Below are 26,802 nucleotides of genomic sequence, written 5' to 3' on the forward strand. Positions count from 1 at the left end.
ATAATACAGAGTGTTGTTTTCTAGACTTGCTCAAAAAATTAACAATTTTTGCAATCCGGATCTGGATTTTTTCTGCTGTCATACATGAATACATGAAGTATCGTGTGTACATTAATCCTACCAAATATGAACCCATTATTCCATTCCCTACCAAAGTTATGACATAAAGCAGTTTTGACCAAAAATCATAAATCACCCTGTATCTCAATAAAGAATGGCCAAGAAGTTATTTCTATAGGCGATCCTAGTTACCCTAGATGTCCTCTATCTCCCATTAAGCCATGTCCCTCTCGTGATACAACACCCTGTATAAAAAAAATTTTGTCATATTTTTGTATTTCATGTACTTGTATATTTACTGTACTTATACCACTCTCTGTACGTGAATAGTTTTCTCTATTCCTCAAACAAAAAAAAATGGATATGTTGAACACCTTCCTTAGAGTGAGTATTTTATCTTGTCCATCATCGAACATATTCTAGACGAATATCTGAATGGGACAACAGTCGAGGTGAATTTATTTGTGATGGTTGATAATAACGTGAAGGCTGGTTTCATTTCAAGTCATGCCAGTTCATCTGGTTGAAGATAAATTAGGACAAGAATTTTATTTGGGGCAATAAAGCGGTAATTGCTACGGGCAAAGAAAATGAGGTTCTCTTAGTCTGGAACGCGCGACATATAAATATTTGCACCCTTTGTTTTAGTTGAATTAATGTAATTGGGCCGTTAGCTCCGTATTCGAGAAAATTAATAGCAATTAATGTAAGGGAACTGCTTTCGGTAATATCTCCTAAATGTACAAGGCAGTAAAGTTTACCAAGACCTTAATACATTTTCATAGTCGCCCTAAGGACGCGTTGGAAGACAAGAGAGCGTAAGGGAGACACCTTAACTTTCTGTCACATACTTCGTCTCTAGGGAAATTCGCCCTGAATTCGAAAAGACACCGAGGTTTATATCTTCATTAAGAGAAGATAAACGTCAATAAACGGTAACAATCGCCTTTAGGTTGCGTTTATCTTTTCTGTTTTAATTAGTTTACTATGATTGATACCGGATAGATTAGTCACAGCGTGACAGATAAAAGTTGATTGATTTCAGCTTATAATACTGACTCTTCGTTTATATGAAATATAGATATCGAATTCAAACATGTAACTGTGTCAAATGAAAGCAGATGATAATTTTATATTTGACTCACTTTCCTTTATATTTAATAGCATTACCAGATTGAGTAAGGGAAATAAAAAGATAAAACTTTAAAAAGAAAGAAAATTATTTTTTACGAAGTATTCCATAAAGTTATATTTATAGATTATCAAATAATATACAATGCTATTATAATTATAATTATTTTTGCTAGGCTCACAGAATATAATATACAGGGTCGGAAATAAGATCCACTTCTTATTTGTGAAAGGGCGAAATGGGCGGTGACTATTAGACGCCTTCATTATAGCCATCTTTCTCTATCGCACGGATTTCTATGACTTACTTTATCGCTCTCACGTAACGGCCGATGAACCATGGGCACTTTCCGACCCTGTATATACAGGGTGTCCCAGAGCTATCTTGACAGGCATTACCTCGGAAATTAGTCGAGACAGAAAGAAATGGTTATAGAAAAGGTATTCTGCTTAAAAAGATGCGTTTAATCATTTTATTTTGAAATATACAGGGTGCCCCAAAAAGATGGTATATTGTGGACACCCTGTGTGTTTTTAAGAGTTTGGGTTCTCCTTTTATTTCTGAACATATTTGATTAACCATGTGCTATACCCATCATTAACCGTTTACGATACATTTAAAGAAATTAATCTAATTTTCTTTATGCAATCAGTAATTATTTAGGATTCTTAGTTTTAATCTTGAAATAAATATCTTATTAAACCTTTTTCATAAGTAATTACTTATTTTTATTTCATAATGATAATGGAGACCGCTTTTCTCAAGTTAATGTTGCGCCTATGTATAGATAGGGAACAAAAATACACCGTAGGCCATCCTCTTCTGTGAGCACTCTGCAGACTCTAAATGCCTCGTACTTAAGGGAAACGCAGTTCGATTCATTTTAGGGCTTTTTAACTGCAGCAGAGGCTAGCCTCCACTTCCTCACGCAGGTGCTCGGGCCAGGATCGGATTCTGCTTAAATTTAAACTGTGCACGGTGTATCGTTGATCATTTTGTTACAAGTATATTTCTTTTGAAAAAGTCAGGAGATGAACATTTGTAATTTTTAGGGTCTATTAGATTGTCCAAATATGAGCGCCATTAAAAAAGTAATATAAGTAGGTATATTTAAAAATATATTTGAAAAAATACAGAATATACTTAGTGGTAAATTAAATCAGTCTGTGCGAATTTAATAATAATGGAAACAGTAAGGGTATAAATAATTTTTCAATATAATTGTGTACGTTGTTCAATTATTGATGTTATATAAAAAATACTTTATTTTTTATTTATTTTACTGAATACTTATTTTGTCATTTTCAAGTAACAAATATAAATGCGGTGACCTTTATTCATTTTCGACGTATTCTTCTCGTTGAATACATTGATAAAAAAAAATTTGACTCTAAATTGGTAAGTACGTACAACTTTTATGATTCACTTTTTATCATCCACGTTTGACGATCTGAAGCGTTGCAGTTTTATTATCAAATGAAACTGTTTATACTTTTCCCCTGGAACTGAGACTATAAAGTAAATTAACTTATACAATTGGAATGACGAAGATAGATAAGTATTCGCTGTCCAAATCCTCTAATGTTGACGGATACAGCATACATTAGAAAATATTTCTGAGTTCTAGGTGATACTCCTTCAATTTTAAGTTTATAAGACGAGTTTAGCAACTATGAATACATTGGGAATAGCACTCATTAGCATACTTTTATTATTATTAATGGCATTAGCAAAGTCACAAAGTAACTTATGTAATTTTTTTTAAGACTTGATTGTTCCGAGCAAATTTTGAAAATTTTCTTCAGACTTAGAAGTAGATTTAAGGCCTTAATAAAAATTGTCAATGTTATTTCAGCAAGAGCATTTGAATAACGTAGATTATAATAGTACAATTGCCTCAACTATAGCTATCTAGTTTAGTGTAGATCGCGTGGTGAACATTATCTGGAATTGTTATGGGCACATAGCACGTATTTAATTTTACTGTATAGTATAGATGCATAGCAGAAATCGTATAATTTTATGCGGGTTCAAGTTTAAGTTGTATTTTATATGCAGATCATCGTAAACATAAGGCATCAGTTATTATAGTCTGCACCGTACTGCGTGCATACCATTTATTCTGCATTTATTTTAAAGGGGTAATAATTTACATTGTAACAATTTGATCATTATAAATCACAAACATGTAAGTTATTAGCCATCACGGATTTATTGGGCTCTATGCTGAAACAGATTTGCCCACAGTGTCAAGATGAAAAAATTTAACAGATGCAAGGGTTCGCGGAGATGCTAGTAACTCCTTTCAGGAGAGTGATATCAAGCTGATTTTTGGTACCTGTAAAGGGCATAGGTAACACTACATTATGGTATACCAACTAGTTAAAATATTTAATACTAGGTGTTTCATTTTTGCTGTTATATTTATTCAGGAGACACAAAAGTGTAAAAATGCCCATTAGAAGAAATTGAGACGAAATTTGATACTATTCTATCATATTCCTCTGTAATTGATGACGGTTGTAGTGAATTAATAAAATAGTTAATAGCAGCGAATGATATCTTTTCATGTTTTAAATCAGTTTGAAAAAATATATCCACTATTATCCCGGCCACCATCTTATTGTATATCCAGTAGGTTGATTGTTACGTCGAAATATGTTCTAATGAGTACTATGTTCGTGTTTTCTATATTGCATAGACAAAATATCCAGCGGTAATAATTAAGGATTTATGCTGCAGATACCGTGCCTACAAAAAGTAGCAGCGATTTGTTTCAATAACAAAAGCACGAGGCAGCAACGGAACAAAACGGAAATTCTATGTAGTTCTCCGAAATATGGTTGTAAAATTTTGTTTTTTTCTTGTACAATGTATTTTATATTTTTTAAGTTATAAATGGAAGAAGAAATAAACAATACTTTTCGAATTATTTACCACATTTGTATATTTTTAATCAACTTTCTACTAAAAATTTTAGAGAGAGATGAGTGAAATGTTGTGGTACATCAAAGACGATCAATAGTAATCTGTCCAGATTCATTATATGCAGGAGTCTTAGTTAAAATTTATACCGTTTATATTGCACAGATTAGTGTTAGTTTACACTTTTTTAAAGATTTGGAACCGACATATAGACATTCGCTTGTCCAATATATAAAATAAATTACTTAATTTTATGAAATTATGGTAAGAAAAAGTAAAAGAAAAAACTAGAAAAACAGTTATGTGTTAAGTAGTCACAATGTTTTAGGCAAGGGCAAATTGCTTTTTGTATAATTATCCACGTAGTTGAATTGTTTTAGGTGATATTTTATATGACAATATCAAGAGCAGTATGCTTTAATATTACCGACATAAATAGATTTTTTTCAAAGGCAAACGTAATAATTCACATTCGTAGCCAATTAACTTAAGTTTATTATTTTAAATAAATTGTGCTTATATTCTTACAAATTGCAATTATTATTCTAGCTTACACTGAAAGAAATGGGCTTATTAAACTGTTTATCTAGAATAATGTGTATAGCCCATATTAAAACTTTTATAACCAATATACCACTTTTATTAAAAAAAAGCAATCATCTCTATACTCCTTATTCAATGAGTTTAACTGGAAGGTGCTTAATACACCTTATGAATCTATGAAATAAAGGTTATAATGAATTACTTATACATTATTAGGTGTTATAGACTTTATGCTCCAATTGTATAGTAGGGAAGATTTGTTGTATAAAGACCAGTATCCAAATTTGTATATAACAATTATATTAACAGAATTATTCGTTCTTATACTGAATATGTTTCCGTTTTTAACGTGTAAAACGCGTCTTATAATGGTTAAGTGATCGTCACCTCTCCGTGCATAATCGGTTATGATCGTAAAATTTCCGACAGTCCGCTGTGCATCGACTTACGAATATTACACGTCTAGTTTGATGAAAATAGACGGTATAGGCACATGTTTTGTGGGATACATGATCATATCGCGTTGTGTGAAATGGAAAATTATGTAAGTATCTAATTGTTTTATGGCTTGTAATTGTTTTGTTTTTCAAATGTAAATCTTGTCTAAATCTTAAAAATTATTATCTTGTAGGTATGCCCTATTAGAAACCGCTGATGGAAGTTTTACATAAGATGGAGGAACAGAACGCTAGCGGTGACAAAGAGGAGCATGGGTATAAAGTCAATCAACCAGAGGGAATAGAATTAGAAGGAAAGATGTTCAACCTATCAGGGTGGATTCATTCTTAAGGTGGAAAAGTTATAGTGCAAATTCTCATGTAATACAAGAAAATATGGGTGCATCGTTACTAAGAAAATAAACTGGACAATTTTGGGAGCGATTTGTCATCATTTTTAATGCTTAAAAGTATGTTTTGTGTATGTTTACATTAGAACCTTAGCTTGTAATTACAGTTATCCAATAAAATTTCTGAAAACTTAGTCATATATTTTTAACTCATACAGAGTATACAACAGTTTAATACATTTATTATTATAGAACTTATAACCAGTACTAGATGTTCTAATAACGATATGGAACACTTTAATAACAGTTATTGCTATTATTTCGTAAAGGGTATAAAAAACGTTGTATATTAGTTATACAATAATTTAATAAAGAATAAGGTTTATAGTCACTATACAACTGTGCTAGCAGTACGCGTTTTATATCCAATATTCACCTGTTTATAGAATTCTAATAAAGAATACAGCGCATTTCTTTCAGTGTATACACTGTAAATAAATCGGTCTGGGTGAAAGCAATAAAAGTACATTTTCAGGCAATATTTTGATAATTTTACACATTTCTGATAGCATTTGAACTAAAACCGATAGTTTCACTCATAAAATTTTAGTTGTACTCATACTAATAGAGGAAAATTTCACTCAATCTGGTGGGGACAGAATTTAATAATTATTGAATGAAAATAAGTCCAATTTAAAAGATTGTAAAAATATATTAGTAGATGATTCCTTGGATCACTTTAAGAAGAAAGGTGTGTATGAGCGTTTGTCCTCAATAGCTTAGTTTTCCAGATAAAGTTTTTGAATAATTTAACTTTTATTTAAATGTCTCCATAAATGTTTGACGTAGACTGATGCGACTGAAGTAAAGGAGACAATTCAATGAATTTATGCAATATTATGTTAACCAGTTGTGGAGATACTGGAATATAAAGGGCAAATAATTTCGACGCCGCTGAGTGTTCCGGAAATTTGTTTGGTGCGTTTGATGCTTAATTGCTCCTTTTAAAGAAAATACAGTAACTTTCAATTATATCTATTTTTTAGTCTAAAATAAGCTTAACATACAGTTAAATATAGATGTCAACCGTAATTATAGAACCACGTATTTATCAGAAAAATTCTATAAGGATACGTAAAAAATTAAACTCAATGGCTGCTAAAAAACTGAAAATAACAAAAATAGGTATATTTAAGGCCACTGATTTTTTGGACATTTGATAATTGCACTGTAATTAAAATGTACTTGCCTGCCAAACAATTATTATATTTAGTATATTTAGTTTTAGAGTTACTGATGGTTTATTCTACTCTGTGGTAAGATTATTTTACGTTTTAAAAATAACTCGATGTATTTTTACTTAATAAAATTAAAGTCAACTTTTATCTCTTGGGAATAAATTTCCAAAGTAGGCATCGAAATCATGTGTTCCTGTAGTGGTATCTCCCAGTACTTTCACCATTAGTTGGCATAATTCTATACCAGTTAAGTAAAGTTTTAATTTTATTTAGTGTAAGTTTCTTAAATCTATATCGAACATCTTTATGCAAATGTAATTTTTTTCAAAACGACCTGATATTCGAAGGCTCATGCGTTCTTCTAAATATGATTAAAAAAACCCCTTCCTGAAATATATTTTACATAGTTACACTACACCCTGTATTTTGTACTAATTTGCAACCAATTTGCAACAATTTAACTGTCTTTTTCCTTGTTTTCGTTGCAATAAAACACTGTTTCACAAGTAGAAGAATCATTGTAGTTCCGTAAATGTCAATATGTCAATAACACAAGTTAAATAACTTTTCCGTCATAAGTCTAACCTCTCACGATTTTTTTTTACTTTTAAAAGAAATTAAATTATTCTGCGCTTAATGAACTGACTTGTTTGTTGATGAAGGCAGAAATGGACTTTTAAACGTATCTTCTATCCGCTACTATTTTCAGTCCGTACATATATCGAATTCAAGGCAAGTTTCTCGCTTTAGTTCCGAATAGTTTTACGACAATTCTTAATCCCGGCCAATTAATCACTGAAAGTATATAAACTTTGCAAGGATTGTGCAGCTTAGAGATAAAGAAGGACGTAAATCCGGGACTAACAAAGAAATCGGTAATCTCGGGAAACTTTCTGATAAGAAAAATACCCCTGAAACAAAAAAATGCTAGTTCTACTAATTATTGAAACATTCTAGCTTTCATGTCACCACACAACTTTTTTTCTAATCGTTTTCCACTTATTAACAATTCCCAATAGGAACATCCAATCATTTTATTTTCTCATATTGAAACTGAAAATAAAAACATATTTATGAAAGGCTCATCCTCAAATTAATCGAAGTTCGGAAAAAATTTATTATCGTTACTGTGTAAACAATATTATTTAATACATTTTAATCTGGAATCCAGAGATTCTTTAGGAACGTAAAGTTTGGCAGCCTATACAATCGTACAAAAGCAATATTTGCTGTATCAAATATTTACACGAAAGAGACAAGAGAAATGTTTCAATTGTTCCAATATATTCACCTACGTTTCAATGACCTACTTTTCGACAGATTATTATTTTACGTCCCCCTTTATTTGTCACAAATGACAATTCGGTTTTCAAAACTACGTAGAAAGTATAATTAATTGCCAACACTACCATTACATGACAGAGCTGCTTTATAATTTACTTAACTACGGCACATGACGTGTAATTTGAAAATAATTACTGAAATTATATTTCTTTACGGCGCGGCGGGTTAAAAAAAGCGTTGTTCGGCAATTTGGTGTGGTGTCAGTATTTCGATCTAGGTCAGATACCAGTGGATGCTAAGTAAAGTCAAGCAATTGTAGAGGGTGGTTCTGAAAATCCCTAAATTGATCATGATTTTAGAAATTTTGTTGGTTGGTAAGATTTAACAAAATATGAAAAGATATTATGTTTATTTTCCCGGATAAAATATTAAATGGTGTTAGGATGAAACAATATAAAAACATCAAAAATATTATCAAAACACCAATTTTCTATTTTCTTAAGTCACATTATAATATAATGTAAATAATAAGTACTATACTGACATTATAACTAATTTTATAACTAAATAGAAATCAAATTTTTAATATTTAACACAAATCAAATTTAACAATTTTGTACTTAAAGATATCATTTTTATTTTGGACAATTGTTTACTACTAGCTGTTGAGCATGCAATCCAATTTAATAGGATTTTTTTAGGAACAATTGTTTCGAATTTGTTTGAATATCTTTAAAAAAAAGGATACGAGTGTCAACCTAAATTGTGTCTATAACCAAGGGTTGTCAGTGAACAAACAATATTTTTTGAGTTGAAATCATGTTGAAATTCTAAAACCAAGACTGAAAAAAATGGAAAATGTGGAAATTCCATCTGAACTTTTAGAAAAAGATAATGCGGCTACTGCAGACATCATTCCAGAGAAATCAAAATCTATATACAACAAAGAACTGAAGGAATTTCAAGATTGGAAAATCAATGAAGGGTGAAAGGTGTAAATGAAGATGTCTTGCTGGCTTATGTTTTCAATTTAAGTGAGAAATTAGCTCCATCCACATTGTGGACTAAATATTCCATGTTGAAGTCAACTTTGAGAGTTTACAAGAACATTGAAATTTCTAAATTCGGACGACTAGTGGCATTTCTAAAGTCTAAACACAAATATTTTCAACCAAAAAAATCCAAGGACTTAGAAAGAGAACAAATTGAACCATTTTTGCGTGAAGCTCTAGACGAAGATCATCTTATGAATAAGGTAGGTTCTACTGAATAGTTTAACCGAGTCCTATTTATTAAATTTGTTGTTTTTAGGTGGCGTTCATACTAGGAGTTTTTGGCGCTTGCCGTTGCGAGGAATTGACCCATCTAAGCATAGACAATATAGAGGACAAAGGGCAGTATATACACATCATGATTTCAAATACTAAAACGAACAAATCAAGAAGCTTCGCTGTGTTAAATGAAGGATTTTGTGTTAATCCAATTGAATTAATTAGAAAATATTCTAAGCTAAGCCCTCAAAATGTGCAGCATAAAAGGTTCTTTTGCAATTCTCGAAAGGGAAAATGCACACGTCAATGTGTTGGTATTAATAAGATATCAAAAATCCCTAATGTTGTTGCGTGATTTTTGGGCTTGACAGATTCTATTTTATATACAGGGCATAGCTTGCGTCGCGCATCTGCAACTCTCTTGTCCAATGCTGGAAGNTTAATGCCCGCCGTCTGCAAGCGCCGTATAGACAATATCATCAAGTAATATCCTCCCCGGTCAGGAATCCCTTGATTAAAGCACGTAAAGGATATACATTTCGGAATATCTGCGGCCGTTGTTGTTCTGAAATCTTCTCCCTCGTTTATATAGAACAATCGCATCGCACATAGGAGGGCAAATAAAACCGGGCAATGAATAAATTTCGATTTACGGCAGTACGAGCTATTAAGGGCTTTTAAACTGAATATTCCACTTTGTTTGCGGAAGCCTGCTGCGATAATAGGAGGGTTTCTTTAACGGTGCATTAAATGCCCAGAACGAACTTTTTCTACGGTATAAAAACTTAACAGCTTTTATACTGTACAGAGTTGGGTCGATACATCCTCAGGGGACAATACTTAGGTATCGCCAGCAATATTGAAGCGCAAAATAAAAAAATTTGGCAAATTACAGGCTGGTTTGATGCAGTAGAAAATAAATTCTGAAAAACTGATTTTTTTCTCAATACAATGTGTATGCTTTATGTCCATTATAAGTAGTAGAAATTGATAGTTTTGTCATTCGTTTTAAGTGGAATGTCATATTAGTCCGGTCAAATTAGACCAAAAAATAAGAGTGAAGGTACATAAATTTACAACAAGCTGAAAGTGAGTAAAATTGTTTAGAACATAATTAAAAATAACATATTAAAATTCCTCATCGTTCCGGTACGCGGAAAAAAATTTTGTCTAGGTCAAAAAAATGATTTTCAGTTAAACGGTAAGTTTTATCATAAAATTACTTCTTACAAAAATTGTAGACCATAAAATTATCTATAAAAAATTTATCAATATTTTTTTCCTAAGAGACACCGTTTCTGAGATATAACGATTCAAACAGTTGTAAAAGCTGTAATCGTAATAATATAAATAAGTACGCCACGTATATACATCTCTGATGCTGTAATATAAGTAAAAATATGTTTCCATAGACGATTGTAACTTACACTTAAAATATAAAATATACATAAGTATCACTATGAGAATATCAGGTAAAATGAAACCCAACCCCTTAATTTATACGCCAGTGTTACCTTGAGACAACATCTGTCTCCTACTTACACCCAGAATGAAGAAGAAGAAGAAGAAAGACAAGAAGAAGTATTTGAAGGTTATGAATCAGACGAATAAATTCCTCTACTTTTTTTTTAATTTCCATCGCTTTTATCATTTCCAACCCTTGCTAATATCTGTTATTATGCAATAGTTTCAAACTAAACAGAATCACAACAGACCTGTGGAATAGGCCTACTGGGGAAACCAAGTTAAAAAAAAACGCACTAAGTACACTACCTCATAGGTGGCGTGGAAACGTGTGCATATTATAACGATTACAACTTTTACAACTTTTTGAATCGTTATATCTCAGAAATGGTGGCTCTTAGGAAAAAAAGTATTGCTACATTTTTTATAGATAATTTTATGTTCTACAATTTTTGTCAGCATTAATTTTATGATAAAACTTACCGTTTAGCTGAAAATCGCGTTTTTTGACCTTTGATCTCGAGTAAATTTTTTTCCGAGTACCGGAACGATGAGGAATTTTAATATGTTATTTTTAATTATGTTTTGAACAACTTTACTCACTTTTAGCTTGTTGTAAATTTATGTATCTTTGAATGTCTAGATTGACCGGACTATATATTCTATAGCATTTTCAAAAACTGACAGAAATTGAAAGTTTTCAATAAATTTCTTTTTAAATACTTGCAGGATTTTATTTACAGGACATGTCTTGGAAACTTACAAAGGTACCTATAGTGGAATTCTGTTTTCTCAAGCAAAATAATCCGTTCGTGAGAATTTTTGCTCTTTGTAAAAAATGGTTGACTTCTCGCCTACGCCATTGTATGACCTGCTACAATTTTCTTTCAAGAAAACATAAGTTTGATTATAATATGCTACATTTGTCTTGAATAATTCCTACATTAATACTAAATTTTAAATATATATATATTTTAAGGGACTGATAGTTTTGAAACAAATATGTTTGCAGTTTATGATGAACTGTAAGAGATATTGTAGCTGAAGTCCGAGATAATAAATTTCAAAACTATAAAAGATTTTAATATATTTACAAATAATATAAATTCTAAGAAAAATTATAGATTGCAGCAAATCTTTCACATAGTTTGACGAAAGTATATACATTTGAATAGAATAAAATAACATTTTCGGCAAATAAATCCATTTAAAACTATCTGCTTATTTGATCCAAATACTTTTTTTTATCTATCGATTTATGTATCTGGAAAACGGTTGAGATTTCGAAATAAGTTTATATGACAAAGTAGTGATCTGCTCCCGAAGTCACATAGATTAAGACTGAGACAGGGTGTCTCAGACTGAGACACCCTGTAGATTAACACTGTATATTTTTAACATACTTCCCAAAGCAAACAGCTCAAATTTTAACTCTCTACCGAATTCTACACCTCGGCAACGTCTCCAGAGTTGCGAAAATCTCTTCCCGTGGAAAGTTTCTCCCCGTCTCCATCGAACTAACCCTAAAGCCTGAACGGGAAACGGACGAGCTCCCCCGCCCCCAACACGCACCGAGGACTTTCTTAATCAAGCCGGCCTTGTACGGCGCCGCCCCCCGTTAATTCCGGATTTTATTTATGACAGTTGCCGGTGACAAATAAAACGGCGTCGGAGGACCGGAAAAATTCGCAGCCCCGGTTTTTGTCCTCCCCCGGATTGATGGCGGGGGTCGGCCGGGCCGGTCGCAACGGGATGAAATATTCCGGATCCAGGGAGAGAGGAGAGCGAGACGGCGCAATTAGACGGGCTTTGATTAATAGGTCGGCCGGCGGCCCGTCAAGCCGAATATTGCTCCAGTGACTTATTTAAGGAGGAACGCCGACAAACGCGAACGGTTCGACATATCGGATTGACGTAGTTCGAAAAATCAATATGGGAACCGAATACCTAGACTAGCCAGTAACGTTGCCGATGTTCTTCGGAATGAATGGCCTGTATATGTTTCAGGATGTTCTAGTTTCAAAAACTGTGCAATCTTATTAGGAATCATAGAAACGGTAGTCTTGCCGACTGGTTGGTTGTAACATCTACCTGCTTGATAGCGCATAAAAAAGTGGGAAATTTCAGTTTTAATTTCCAATCTAAGTTTGATATATTTCTTGAGAATTTCTAGGTTATTATATATATATGGTATATTTACCNTCTATTTTTTAGTCTAAAATAAGCTTAACATACAGTTAAATATAGATGTCAACCGTAATTGTAGAACCACGTATTTATCAGAAAAATTCTATAAGGATACGTAAAAAATTAAACTCAATGGCTGCTAAAAAACTGAAAATAACAAAAATAGGTATATTTAAGGCCACTGAATTTTTGGATTTTTGATAATTGCACTGTAATGTATTTCTGCCAAACAATTATTATATGTACCTATTTAGTATATTTAGTTTTAGAGTTACTGATGGTTTATTCTACTCTGTGGTAAGATTATTTTACGTTTTAAAAATAACTCGATGTATTTTCTTTAATAAAATTAAAGTCAACTTTTATCTCTTGGGAATAAATTTCCAAAGTAGGCATCGAAATCCTGTGTTCCTGTAGTGGTATCTCCCAGTACTTTCACCATTAGTTGACATAATTCTATACCAGTTAAGTAAAGTTTTAATTTTATTTAGTGTAAGTTTCTTAAATCTATATCGAACATCTTTATGCAAATGTAATTTTTTTCAAAACGACCTGATATTCGAAGGCTCATGCGTTCTTCTAAATATGATTAAAAAAACCCCTTCCTGAAATATATTTTACATAGTTACATTACACCCTGTATTTTGTACTAATTTGCAACCAATTTGCAACAATTTAACTGTCTTTTTCCTTGTTTTCGTTGCAATAAAACACTGTTTCACAAGTAGAAGAATCATTGTAGTTCCGTAAATGTCAATATGTCAATAACACAAGTTAAATAACTTTTCCGTCATAAGTCTAACCTCTCACGATTTTTTTTTACTTTTAAAAGAAATTAAATTATTCTGCGCTTAATGAACTGACTTGTTTGTTGATGAAGGCAGAAATGGACTTTTAAACGTATCTTCTATCCGCTACTATTTTCAGTCCGTACATATATCGAATTCAAGGCAAGTTTCTCGCTTTAGTTCCGAATAGTTTTACGACAATTCTTAATCCCGGCCAATTAATCACTGAAAGTATATAAACTTTGCAAGGATTGTGCAGCTTAGAGATAAAGAAGGACGTAAATCCGGGACTAACAAAGAAATCGGTAATCTCGGGAAACTTTCTGATAAGAAAAATACCCCTGAAACAAAAAAATGCTAGTTCTACTAATTATTGAAACATTCTAGCTTTCATGTCACCACACAACTTTTTTTCTAATCGTTTTCCACTTATTAACAATTCCCAATAGGAACATCCAATCATTTTATTTTCTCATATTGAAACTGAAAATAAAAACATATTTATGAAAGGCTCATCCTCAAATTAATCGAAGTTCGGAAAAAATTTATTATCGTTACTGTGTAAACAATATTATTTAATACATTTTAATCTGGAATCCAGAGATTCTTTAGGAACGTAAAGTTTGGCAGCCTATACAATCGTACAAAAGCAATATTTGCTGTATCAAATATTTACACGAAAGAGACAAGAGAAATGTTTCAATTGTTCCAATATATTCACCTACGTTTCAATGACCTACTTTTCGACAGATTATTATTTTACGTCCCCCTTTATTTGTCACAAATGACAATTCGGTTTTCAAAACTACGTAGAAAGTATAATTAATTGCCAACACTACCATTCCATGACAGAGCTGCTTTATAATTTACTTAACTATGGCACATAACGTGTAATTTGAAAATAATTACTGAAATTATATTTCTTTACGGCGCGGCGGGTTAAAAAAAGCGTTGTTCGGCAATTTGGTGTGGTGTCAGTATTTCGATCTAGGTCAGATACCAGTGGATGGTAAGTAAAGTCAAGCAATTGTAGAGGGTGGTTCTGAAAATCCCTAAATTGATCATGATTTTAGAAATTTTGTTGGTTGGTAAGATTTAACAAAATATGAAAAGATATTATGTTTATTTTCCCGGATAAAATATTAAATGGTGTTAGGATGAAACAATATAAAAACATCAAAAATATTATCAAAACACCAATTTTCTATTTTCTTAAGTCACATTATAATATAATGTAAATAATAAGTACTATACTGACATTATAACTAATTTTATAACTAAATAGAAATCAAATTTTTAATATTTAACACAAAACAAATTTAACAATTTTGTACTTAAAGATATCATTTTTATTTTGGACAATTGTTTACTACTAGCTGTTGAGCATGCAATCCAATTTAATAGGATTTTTTTAGGAACAATTGTTTCGAATTTGTTTGAATATCTTTAAAAAAAAGGATACGAGTGTCAACCTAAATTGTGTCTATAACCAAGGGTTGTCAGTGAACAAACAATATTTTTTGAGTTGAAATCATGTTGAAATTCTAAAACCAAGACTGAAAAAAATGGAAAATGTGGAAATTCCATCTGAACTTTTAGAAAAAGATAATGCGGCTACTGCAGACATCATTCCAGAGAAATCAAAATCTATATACAACAAAGAACTGAAGGAATTTCAAGATTGGAAAATCAATGAAGGGTGAAAGGTGTAAATGAAGATGTCTTGCTGGCTTATGTTTTCAATTTAAGTGAGAAATTAGCTCCATCCACATTGTGGACTAAATATTCCATGTTGAAGTCAACTTTGAGAGTTTACAAGAACATTGAAATTTCTAAATTCGGACGACTAGTGGCATTTCTAAAGTCTAAACACAAATATTTTCAACCAAAAAAATCCAAGGACTTAGAAAGAGAACAAATTGAACCATTTTTGCGTGAAGCTCTAGACGAAGATCATCTTATGAATAAGGTAGGTTCTACTGAATAGTTTAACCGAGTCCTATTTATTAAATTTGTTGTTTTTAGGTGGCGTTCATACTAGGAGTTTTTGGCGCTTGCCGTTGCGAGGAATTGACCCATCTAAGCATAGACAATATAGAGGACAAAGGGCAGTATATACACATCATGATTTCAAATACTAAAACGAACAAATCAAGAAGCTTCGCTGTGTTAAATGAAGGATTTTGTGTTAATCCAATTGAATTAATTAGAAAATATTCTAAGCTAAGCCCTCAAAATGTGCAGCATAAAAGGTTCTTTTGCAATTCTCGAAAGGGAAAATGCACACGTCAATGTGTTGGTATTAATAAGATATCAAAAATCCCTAATGTTGTTGCGTGATTTTTGGGCTTGACAGATTCTATTTTATATACAGGGCATAGCTTGCGTCGCGCATCTGCAACTCTCTTGGCCAATGCTGGAAGGGATATTAAGGCAGAAGGTTATATAGAAGAGTCAATTTCCAGCAAAATTGATATTGCTAAAAAGATGCAAGGGGTGCAGACTCCTGAAGCTAGCACAAGCAAAGGGGCAACCTGTTCTATAAATTTACCACAATCACAAAATGATTCCAATAATCCTTTAGCATAAAATTACGGCTTTACCATAAATGTTAATGTTAATATTACTAAGTAGGTAGACTGTAATTTTGTAGCATTTTAAGTTATTTGTTGACTTATTACTTTTCCAAAACTTACTAGTGACTTATGACTTTATAACTCACTAGTAACTTATAGGTCACATTATTCCTTTAAAACCAAAGAAATTATTATATACAAGTGTTGGACAAAATCATAAATGCTTTCTATTACTGTTTCCTATAGTAATTTTAGTAATTCAAGTAACCACATGTAAAGAATTATTTATTATTTACTAGACCAATCATTTTAATTACACACTGCAAAAGGAGATGCCATTGACGTAATTGCTAAAAGCAGTTTTAAGGTATATAATAAATTACCAATGACAATTTTCCTTTATTATGTTATGCTCAAGTTGGTCAGATCAGAACTAGAGATCTAATGTCAAAAAGTTGGTATGCAAGAAAGTTCCCCCGACCGTTACTCACTTCAAACGTCGAAGTTCGAATTTGTTTCCTTTGAAGTCTGCTAAATTTATAGCGCCAAAGTATAACATCATTGGCTATAACTTAAACAATATCGAACTTCTCCGTTATTGTCCCAGTTTGGTTAGCATTCGATTCAATTCATAAATTCTCCCGCATTGATTTAATGCCCGCCGTCTGCAAGCGCCGTATAGACAATATCATCAAGTAATATCCTCCCCGGTCAGGAATCCCTTGATTAAAGCACGTAAAGGATATACATTTCGGAATATCTGCGGCCGTTGTTGTTCTGAAATCTTCTCCCTCGTTTATATAGAACAATCGCATCGCACATAGGAGGGCAAATAAAACCGGGCAATGAATAAATTTCGATTTACGGCAGTACGAGCTATTAAGGGCTTTTAAACTGAATATTCCACTTTGTTTGCGGAAGCCTGCTGCGATAATAGGAGGGTTTCTTTAACGGTGCATTAAATGCCCAGAACGAACTTTTTCTACGGTATAAAAACTTAACAGCTTTTATACTGTACAGAGTTGGGTCGATACAGCCTCAGGGGACAATACTTAGGTACCTATCGCCAGCAATATTGAAGCGCAAAATAAAAAATGTGGCAAATTACATGCTGATTTTGATGCAGTAGAGAATAAATTCTGAAAAAAAACGAATTTTTTTTTCCAATACAATGTTTACGCTTCATGTCTATTTATAAGTAGTAGAAATTGTTAGCTTTGTCGTTCGTTTTAAGTGGAATATCATATGTTCTAAAGCATTTTTAAATGCCGACAGAAATTTATTTTTAAGTACTTGCAGGATTTTCTTTACAGAGCATGTCTTGGAAACATACAAAGATCCTATACTAAGCAGTGGAATTATGTTTTCTCAAGCAAAATAATCTGTTCGTGATAATTTTTGCTCTTTGTAAAAAATGATTTTTTCAGTTACTTCTTGCAGATAATCAAGTGACATAGATGATGTTTTTCCGTATTTTTAATTTTTCAATTACATTTTGAATGTATTTTTTTAAGGAACTATCAATATTTTTTACTCTAAACTCAGCAAAAAAATTAAGGGAGCAAAAAAGTTTTCAATTTTTTTAGTGATTTTTGAAAGACTGTAACCTAGTGAATAATGGCCAATCAATGCCAATGTCATTTACTCTGATTCTTCAGCTTTAAATAGGTTTTTCTTTTAACTTTTTGTACGATTAGGTATTTCTCATTGAGATATCAGCTATTGAGTGAAAAGTCACTTTTTTATCATCGATTTCGTATGAACTATTCATCGTACAGCGAACAAAAAGTGGGCCTTTCGGTATGTTTGAGAAAAAAAATTATACAGTATTAATTTGAAAATGGCAAAAACGACTTTATTTGCTGTTTTGGAAAATCAAAGACTACTTTACAAATATTGCGAAAAGTACCAATGTTTGTAGGTTTTTTAACTCAAAACATGCCCACGACGTTTGTAAATAATTTTGAAATCAGTCGGTCGAACCGCTTTCCCTTCCTGAATCATCAGTTTTATAAAAAAATTTAAGGAGCAGGCATATAAGCGCAAATAATGCAAACAAATTTTTCATCTTCATCTTTAATTGATGTTTAAGGAGCAATAAACCTTTAATCCTTTGATTTTTTATAAAACTTTGACGATTCAGGAAAATTTATACACGAAAAAAAAATTCCTTCCTTCAAATGTATAACATTTGAATTTAAAGTATTACACGTTTATATAATATACGCAAGAAAATATTTTCTTCCTTTAAGAAAATTATTTAGTTATTTAAATACTTTAAATTTCTACCCAGAAATATGATCTCTTACTTTAAAAATAGGCAGCATTTAAAATAAATATTTGATAATTACGGTTAACGAATTCTATTCTTAATTTTGTGATCTACATCTACATTTTATAGAATCATGTTTTGTATTGTATATTAATGTATCGTTTAACACAAAATTGAATAGTTTTGGTCAAATGATTGTATATACTTATTTTAAGAATATATTTGGATATAAATATTTCTCAGTAATAAAAAATATTTTGTTTCAAACGCCAAAGTACAACAGCTAAGATCGTTTGTAAGTTTAACCAACCAGGCATAGGTCGGTTTAGGACTTATTGATGGTCCTCATCAATATGTCTTTAGATCAATCCAGCTGCTTTATTGTCTTTACTCGCAAGGAGATGTGTATACACAGACTACATCTGTGGCTCCATCTATCGTGTTTACTTCCCGCCTACGCCATTTTATGACCTGCTACAATTTTCTTTCAAGAAAACATAAGTTCGATTATAATATACTACATTTGTCTTGTATAATTTCTACATTAATACTAAATTTTAAATATACATACATATTTTCAGTAAATGGTAGTTTTGAAACAAATATGTTTGCAGTTTATGATGAACTGTAAGAGATATTGTAGCTAATGTCCGAGATAATAAATTTCAAAACTATAAAAGACTTGAATTAAATTATATACATTTACAAATAATATAAATTCTAAGAAAAATTATAGATTATATTTCATATCGTTTGACGAAAGTATATGTATACATTTGAATAGAATAAAATAACATTTACGTCAAATAATTCCATTTAAAACTATCTGCTCATTTGATCCAAATACNTAAATTTCAAAACTATAAAAGAGTTGAATTAAATTATGTAAGTATATTTTCAAATAATATAGAAAAAATTATAAATTATAGCAAATATTTCATATCGTTTGACGAAAGTATACATATACATTTGAATAGAATAAAATTACATTTACGGCAAATAATTCCATTTAAAACTATCTGCTCATTTGATCCAAATACTTTTTTTTTCAGTGCAGGTCTCATGGGCATGTATTGAGCTAAAAAAAGCCTGCAAACATTGGTAAAATATTTGCGAAGTAGTCGTTGATTTTCCAAAATAACAGAAAAAGTCATTTTTGCACTATTTCATTAATACTGACTATAAAAAAATTCTCAAACATATCAAAAGGCCCTTGAAGAGGATGATCGATGATAAAAAAATCGGTGACTTTTCACTCAATAGCACATATCTCAGTGAGAAATGGATGTACAGAAAATAAAAAAAAACATTAAAGCGAAAGAATCAGGCTAAATGACCCTGGCATTAATCAAGCCAGAAAAAAAATTGTCCATGGGCTGTTTTGAAAAAAAATTATAATAATTGTTGCCTTACATTATTTCTTTTGATTGTGCCGAGAGTGATTCTCAAAAAAAATTTCATCTCAAGATTTCAAATTCGAATCTTCAAGTTTCAAGTTTTTTTTGTTTTCCTCGATACGACCATCAAACTTTCAAGCATCAATATAAAAGCTTGGATATTTTCTGTTCCCTTAATTTTTTTGCTGAGTGTATTTTAAAAGTAAGTTTAAGATATACGTACATGACATAACTTTATGTCAAACGTAAGTACAAACGTACGAAAAATCACAGCTGCGCATACCTAGCTGTCAGCTTCTTCGTTTACGTCTTTGCATGGCATTGCCATAAGTCTCTACTAGCTAAAAAGATAAATGACTTACGTGAAATAAGCAGACTGTCATAGCCAATCCGGCGACCCAGGCACACTTCTTTTCGAAAAACCACGTCAGCTCGTCGACGCAGCCATGGAAGAATGGATTCCCCGTGACGGTGTCCCTGCATTCGGAGGGCAGCGGCTGTTGTAGCGTCAAGTAATCTCTCGGACCGTCAGCCCCACAGCAGGCAATCTGTCAACAAGTTTAAATTGTAGTAATTCATTGTTTTCAACCACTTGGTACGCTCCCCTGATAAATGTTGCGCTCCCTACTAACTTCTTTCATTAGTTTCGATGATTTATATTTCACGTTTTTCGGTTACCCAAAACTTCCAGCGCGTATATCAACCAGGGGAGGCATTATTTTAATGAGGTTTTGGCCGTATCAAAATGTTGTTTTCAGGATCTTTTATATAATATTAAGTTACACCAGGTGTCCGAATTTTGACCACAATTCTAAAACCTATAGAATAAGTAAAAATAATGGCACTTTCCTTATAAACTAGTTTTCAAAACCCCACTGTTTTTGAAATACAGAATATTAAAGTAAAAGATGTAATATCTCGAACTATTTTCTGAAAAATTAACAGTTATATTCATAATACGTTTCTAAACAATCCTTCACGTAACTTGATTTTTTATTTTGAGCATCTTGATACAAATTTTAAGATTGGCTAATTCATTCTAAAACACTCTGTATATCACATTATTCATCGGAAACGTAAATGAACAAAATATACTATATCAGCCACATAAAATTTTAGCTTTATGAAAAAGGTACTATTTTAGAGAAATAAAATTCGGTACTTTTTAAACTGATATCCATCCATTCATTCCATTTTTAAAAACTATATACTTATTTATTTTTATTTTGACAAGCTGTCATTTCGTTACGGATAAAAATAATGAGGCGAAGTTTAGGGTCATAAAGAACTCGATAAGACCTATAAAAAGAGGTATGGAACGACCCCTATCCCCTATTCAAATTTGGGGGGTTGTTCTCTCACCAGCTAGGGAGTTAAAGCTACGGGGATGAAAAAAGTTGAAAAATAGTTCCTCCTCAAATCAAAAGTCGACGTGTCCGAGCGTTTTCCCAGATTTTTATTTTGAACCAAAAAAATTGGAGTGGAAATTTTCCATTGGCTCACCCTGTATGTATTCTATTTTTAACCGTGAACTGAGAAACTTTTTTGAAACGTTATATGATGTATGAGATTTGTCTACTCCTCATTTTGTAACAAAGCAACCCCATACTGACCCTCATAATGTAGGACGTTTATGTACTGCTATCTTAACTTTATATTTTTTTGATTTACAGTCTGGGAAAGTATCCAAACAAAAATCAAATACCATAAAAATATTTATGATTAACTATTTACTATTTACTAGGACTTTTGATTATCAAATTTATTTTGTACAAATAAAATGGAAGCAAACCCTATTCATAATAAACCATTACATGAACTCAGTTATTGATATACTTGATGACTACAAGCCCATCGGAAATTTTCAAGGGGTCATTTGACCCAGCATTAATTACTTATAAATCAATACCACCACGTATAACAATAACTTTAGAAATTATGCCGTCAATTCTTGTTGGTACAGGTGAGTACACAGGTAAGCTAAACCTGTTCACCAAGAGGGGGTGGTTTTCGGCAAAACATTTTTGTACGGCGTTTCTAAAGTATGCTTATAGGTTATACAAAAAAAATGATCCTCAACCTAATGCCGTACAAAAATAGCAATACCGGAAGCCAGGAAAATTTTTTATTTTTTAAAAATTTTGGCCCAGTTTTTGGTGATTTACTACTGTACCGCATTTATGCTGCATGTTTCGGATTGATACGTAGATAACTTTTTTAGTGACGCCGTACGTATCTGCTGATACAGGGGTTAGAAATGCAGGGCGCAACCCTCTATTTTAGCTCCCATTGTTTCAAGTTATTGAAAAATGTACGGCATCGATTCCACATGATTATTTAACTCTCCAAATAATTCTTTCTTAACAATTATGCCGTCTGAAAATTATGATTAATGCAAAAGGTTATAAACAATTACTTGCATTTTGGAATTGAGTTTTATTTTTTTCGATAAAATCATTAATTCCTGTACGGCAACCACTTTTTTGATAAAATATAACCAAAAACTATCGTACTAAATCATGGCCGGATATAATTAATAATACAAATTAAAAATTCGAATTAAAAAACAAATAAATTTTGAAAATTTACTAAATTTTGAAGATTCCTTGTTATAAACTAAAAATGTTATATTCAATATATTATGGCTGTAATTGACTTTTCATAAGTGAATAAAAAAAACAATGGCATATATATTTAACTAGTAGATTTTACATAGCTGATAATATTTTTCATTAAATTTTTATACATTTTTACTACATTACAATGTTAATACAGGGTAGCCCATCGAAAACGTACCGCAAGGCATTACAGGGTAGTAAAAAATTTTTCGGCAAAATCCAAAAACAGGTCAAATTTGTTCCTGAGGGGGACAACTTTTGGCTCAAAAAGCATACCAAAATCTTCAACCCCCTAAGTGGGGGTGCTATCCCCTAAATTTTTTCAAATGGGAATGGGGGTCAAGTGGGGGGTCATTAGAAAGGGCTTTTAATTCTCTATACATCGATTCTTACTTTTTGAAAATCGATTCATTATTTTAGAAAATATGCAGCTTTGAAAATACGAACAATATTTTTGACGAGAAATGCGAAAATCGATTTAATTTTACTTCAAAACTTACGGTATTAGTCAAGTAAATGCTGAAAATGTTGTCCGCCAACTTGCATACAATGATACAGGTTGTCTTCAAACCGTTGTCGAACATTCTGGAGCACTTGCGGTGTTACTTCGCGACATACATTAATGATTCGTCCTCGCAGATCTTCCAAGGTATCAGGTGGAGTGCTGTAAACTTTGCTTTTAATGTGCCCCCAGAGAAAGAAATCTAAAGGATTTAAGTCGGGTGACCGAGGGGGCCACTCAATTGCACCTCTTCGTCCTATCCAGCGTCCTGGAAACGTCTCATTTAGGTAATTGCGCACATTGAGCGAGTAATGTGGAGGAGCTCCGTCTTGCTGGAAAATCAGTTCGTGTTCATTGTAAGCAGGGTCGTCCTCTATGATATTTGTTAGAGCTGGGTCGATGACATTTTGTAGTAAATCCAAGTACATATCGCCTGTCAAATTTCCAGGAAGGAAAAAAGGACCTACAATGGAATTTCCAAAAATACCTGCCCATACATTCAACTTCTGGGGGTGTTGGGAGTGTGTCTCATGGAAAATCCTTGGATTGGTATCAGCCCAGTAACGACAATTATGGCGATTCACTAAACCATTCAAGAAGAACGTACACTCGTCCGAAAAACACACATTAAAGAGGAAATTATCGTTTATCGCTCGTTCAGTCATTATTTCGCAAAATTGCAAACGACGATCAAAATCGTCTTCATTTAGCTCTTGCACTAGCCGAATCTTATAAGGATGGAATTTGTATTTTTTTAATATTCGTTGGACACTTGTACGACTCACTCCTGTCGCAGTAGCCAATTGCATTGTACTCAGCGTACTATCCATTGCCACTTGCCCCAATACCGCTATTTCCGTAGGTTCATTTAGTACCGGATTTTCAACCTGCCTCTTTTTGTTATGAACGGAGCCAGTTTCGCGAAATTTGGCCACCAATTCGCGAACAATTTTTCCAGACGCATGTTTCTCAGGATGCCGTTGGTTGAACAGTTCGGCGACCCGATTTCCGCATTCATTGTTTTTGAAAAAAAGCTCAATAATTTCTACTCTTTCTGGAATTGAGTACACCATAATTAATCAATTTAAAAGACTCGGCAGTATTGGTACTCTTCAACTACAAGTCACAAGACAGTTATCTAGCAACTTCTTGTGGCCTATCTAAATACGAAACAAAAAGCGGACAATTTTTTGCTCACCAAAATCAGGCTAAAGAATTCGCAAATCAGAAAAAAAAAAGCGAATTCTTTTGAAGGAATTTACCAAGCTAATACCGTAAGTTTTGAAGTAAAATTAAATCGATTTTCGCATTTCTCGTCAAAAATATTGTTCGTATTTTCAAAGCTGCATATTTTCTAAAATAATGGATCGATTTTCAAAAAGTAAGAATCGATGTATAGAGAATTAAAAGCCCTTTCTAATGACCCCCCACTTGACCCCCATTCCCATTTGAAAAAATTTAGGGGATAGCACCCCCACTTAGGGGGTTGAAGATTTTGATATGCTTTTTGAGCCAAAAGTTGTCCCCCTCAGAAACAAATTTGACCTGTTTTTGGATTTTGCCGAAAAATTCTTTACTACCCTGTAATGCCTTGCGGGGTAGGTTTTCGATGGGCTGCCCTGTATATAAGTATAAGCTTTTCAAATTTATAAAATTAATAATTTTTCTATCGACCTATGGTTTTTAACGGCATATTACTTAAAAATTATTTTACATCTTAAATAAAGTTTTAGCAACAATGCCGACCAATTTTCAATTATTGGAAACCATAAGGGTCAGAATAGGAATTTGCATCCGGGGTTTCTCACTCCTGTATGAACAAATATGTAGGTACGGCATATAAAATATTTCTATATGATATTGTAATTCTTATTGTATAAAGGCCGTATAGTAGTAAATAATTTGTATTAAGGAGAAAATAGTAGTAAAAATAAAATAGATTCTTCCAATTAATACTTATTTGCAAAAATATATTTCAAGCCATTTAAAACCATTTTTTGTACAGCATTTTGTTTTTGTTGATTATTGTTGTCAGTATTAACAAAATATATTAATGCCGTACAAAAATTAGTCATTGTGAAATCCTACTTTTCAGAGGGAAATTAATTTTCCTATGGTAAGCACATGTTTCATAAAAAAATATACGGCATGGCCAAAAATGTCATTATTTTATAAAATAGAATTCAAATTAGTGAATTTGATGTTGGTTTAAATCACCCTCCATACGCTACTTACAAATAGAGGGTTGCAGTCTGTATTCCTAACCCCTGTATCAACAAGCACGTACGGTGTCGCTTAAAAATTTATCTATGTATCGATCCGAAACTTGCAGTATAAATGCCATATTGTAATAAATCACCAAAACCCGGGCCAACATTTTCGGAAAATCAAACATTTTCCTGGCTTCCGGCATTGCTATTTTTGTACGGCATTAGGTCGAGGTTCATTTTTTTTTGTATAACCTATATACTTTAGAAATGCCGTACAAACATGTTTTGCCGGAAACCACCCCTCCTTGGTGGACAGGTTTAGCTTACCTGTACCAACAAGTATTGACGGCAGTCTAAAGTTATTGTTATATGTCGTAGTATTGATTTATAAGTAATTCATGCTGGGTCAAATGACCCCTTGAAAATTTCCGATGGGCTTGTAGTCTAATATGCAGGCTCCAAAGCTGTGTAGACGTTTGCTCCGTTTTGTGATACGTTTTGCTATTATTTGAATAGGTAAATTGTCGCAAAATGGTAGACCTTCGTCAATATTCCCGTGAGTTTTTGACAGAATTTATTGACTTGTATAAACATTTCCCGCATGCGAAATCAAAGGAATGTAGTGACAGAAAAGAAAAGAGCCAGGCATACAAAATTTTAATATACTTATATACTTATATACAGGGTGATTCACAACTTATCCAAAAAAATGTGGGAATAGATGCGGCACGAGAAATGGAGTCAATATTGTAAAAAAAAAATTTGTAAAATCCTTATAGTTCGCAATACGCGTGGAGAGCCAAGTAATACTGAAATACGTCGTTGCGGTAGTTTTTACCTGTTATCTGTGGTATTTACATCAGTTTTTTAGTAGTTAGTGTCAAAAATGACTTGCGTGTATAGCAACTCAGAGTTGATGGATATCGTTTTAATTTATGGTGAAGCAAGACAACATTTGTATTATGGTGAAGTATTTGTGTTATGGTGAAGCAAGACATCATTTGTGTTAGTTCGTAGAAAGTGAGTAAGACGGACNTTTTTTTTTTTTTTTTTGTATAACCTATATACTTTAGAAATGCCGTACAAACATGTTTCGCCGGAAACCACCCCTCCTTGGTGGACAGGTTTAGCTTACCTGTACCGACAAGAATTGACGGCATAGTCTAAAGTTATTGTTATATGTCGTAGTATTGATTTATAAGTAATTCATGCTGGGTCAAATGACCCCTTGATAATAAATTTCCGATGGACTTGTAGTCTAATATGCAGGCTCCAAAGCTGCAGATTTCCAATTTCCTGTCTAAAGCCGGGTCCAGACGCTAGGATTTGCACAACGTCTTACCTGCGCGGTTCAAGTCGTTGCAGAAAAGACGTTGCTCGTGGACAGGAAAAGTATGCAGTTTTGAGATCCGCCAACTGCGCAAATAAGTTGGTGCGTGTAGACGTTTGCTCCATTTTGTTATACGTTCTGCTATTATTTGAATAGGTAAATTGTCGCAAAATGGTAGACCTTCGTCAATATTCCTGTGAGTTTTTGACAGAATTTAT

General features: G+C 32.5%; 1 protein-coding gene across 1 annotated transcript in view; it reads right to left on the reverse strand.

Moving 5' to 3' along the window:
• Nucleotides 1-26,802, reverse strand: part of LOC108909278 (tetraspanin-2A) — a 247,945-nt gene that overhangs the window by 6,848 nt on the left and 214,295 nt on the right. The window contains exon 4 of the mRNA XM_018713584.2: nt 20,287-20,472. Within this exon, the coding sequence (XP_018569100.1) occupies nt 20,287-20,472 (186 nt within the window). The remainder of the gene's footprint in view (nt 1-20,286; nt 20,473-26,802) is intronic.

Source organism: Anoplophora glabripennis, unplaced genomic scaffold (assembly GCF_000390285.2).
Source record: "Anoplophora glabripennis isolate ALB-LARVAE unplaced genomic scaffold, Agla_2.0 scaffold342, whole genome shotgun sequence".
Taxonomy (NCBI): domain Eukaryota; kingdom Metazoa; phylum Arthropoda; class Insecta; order Coleoptera; family Cerambycidae; genus Anoplophora; species Anoplophora glabripennis.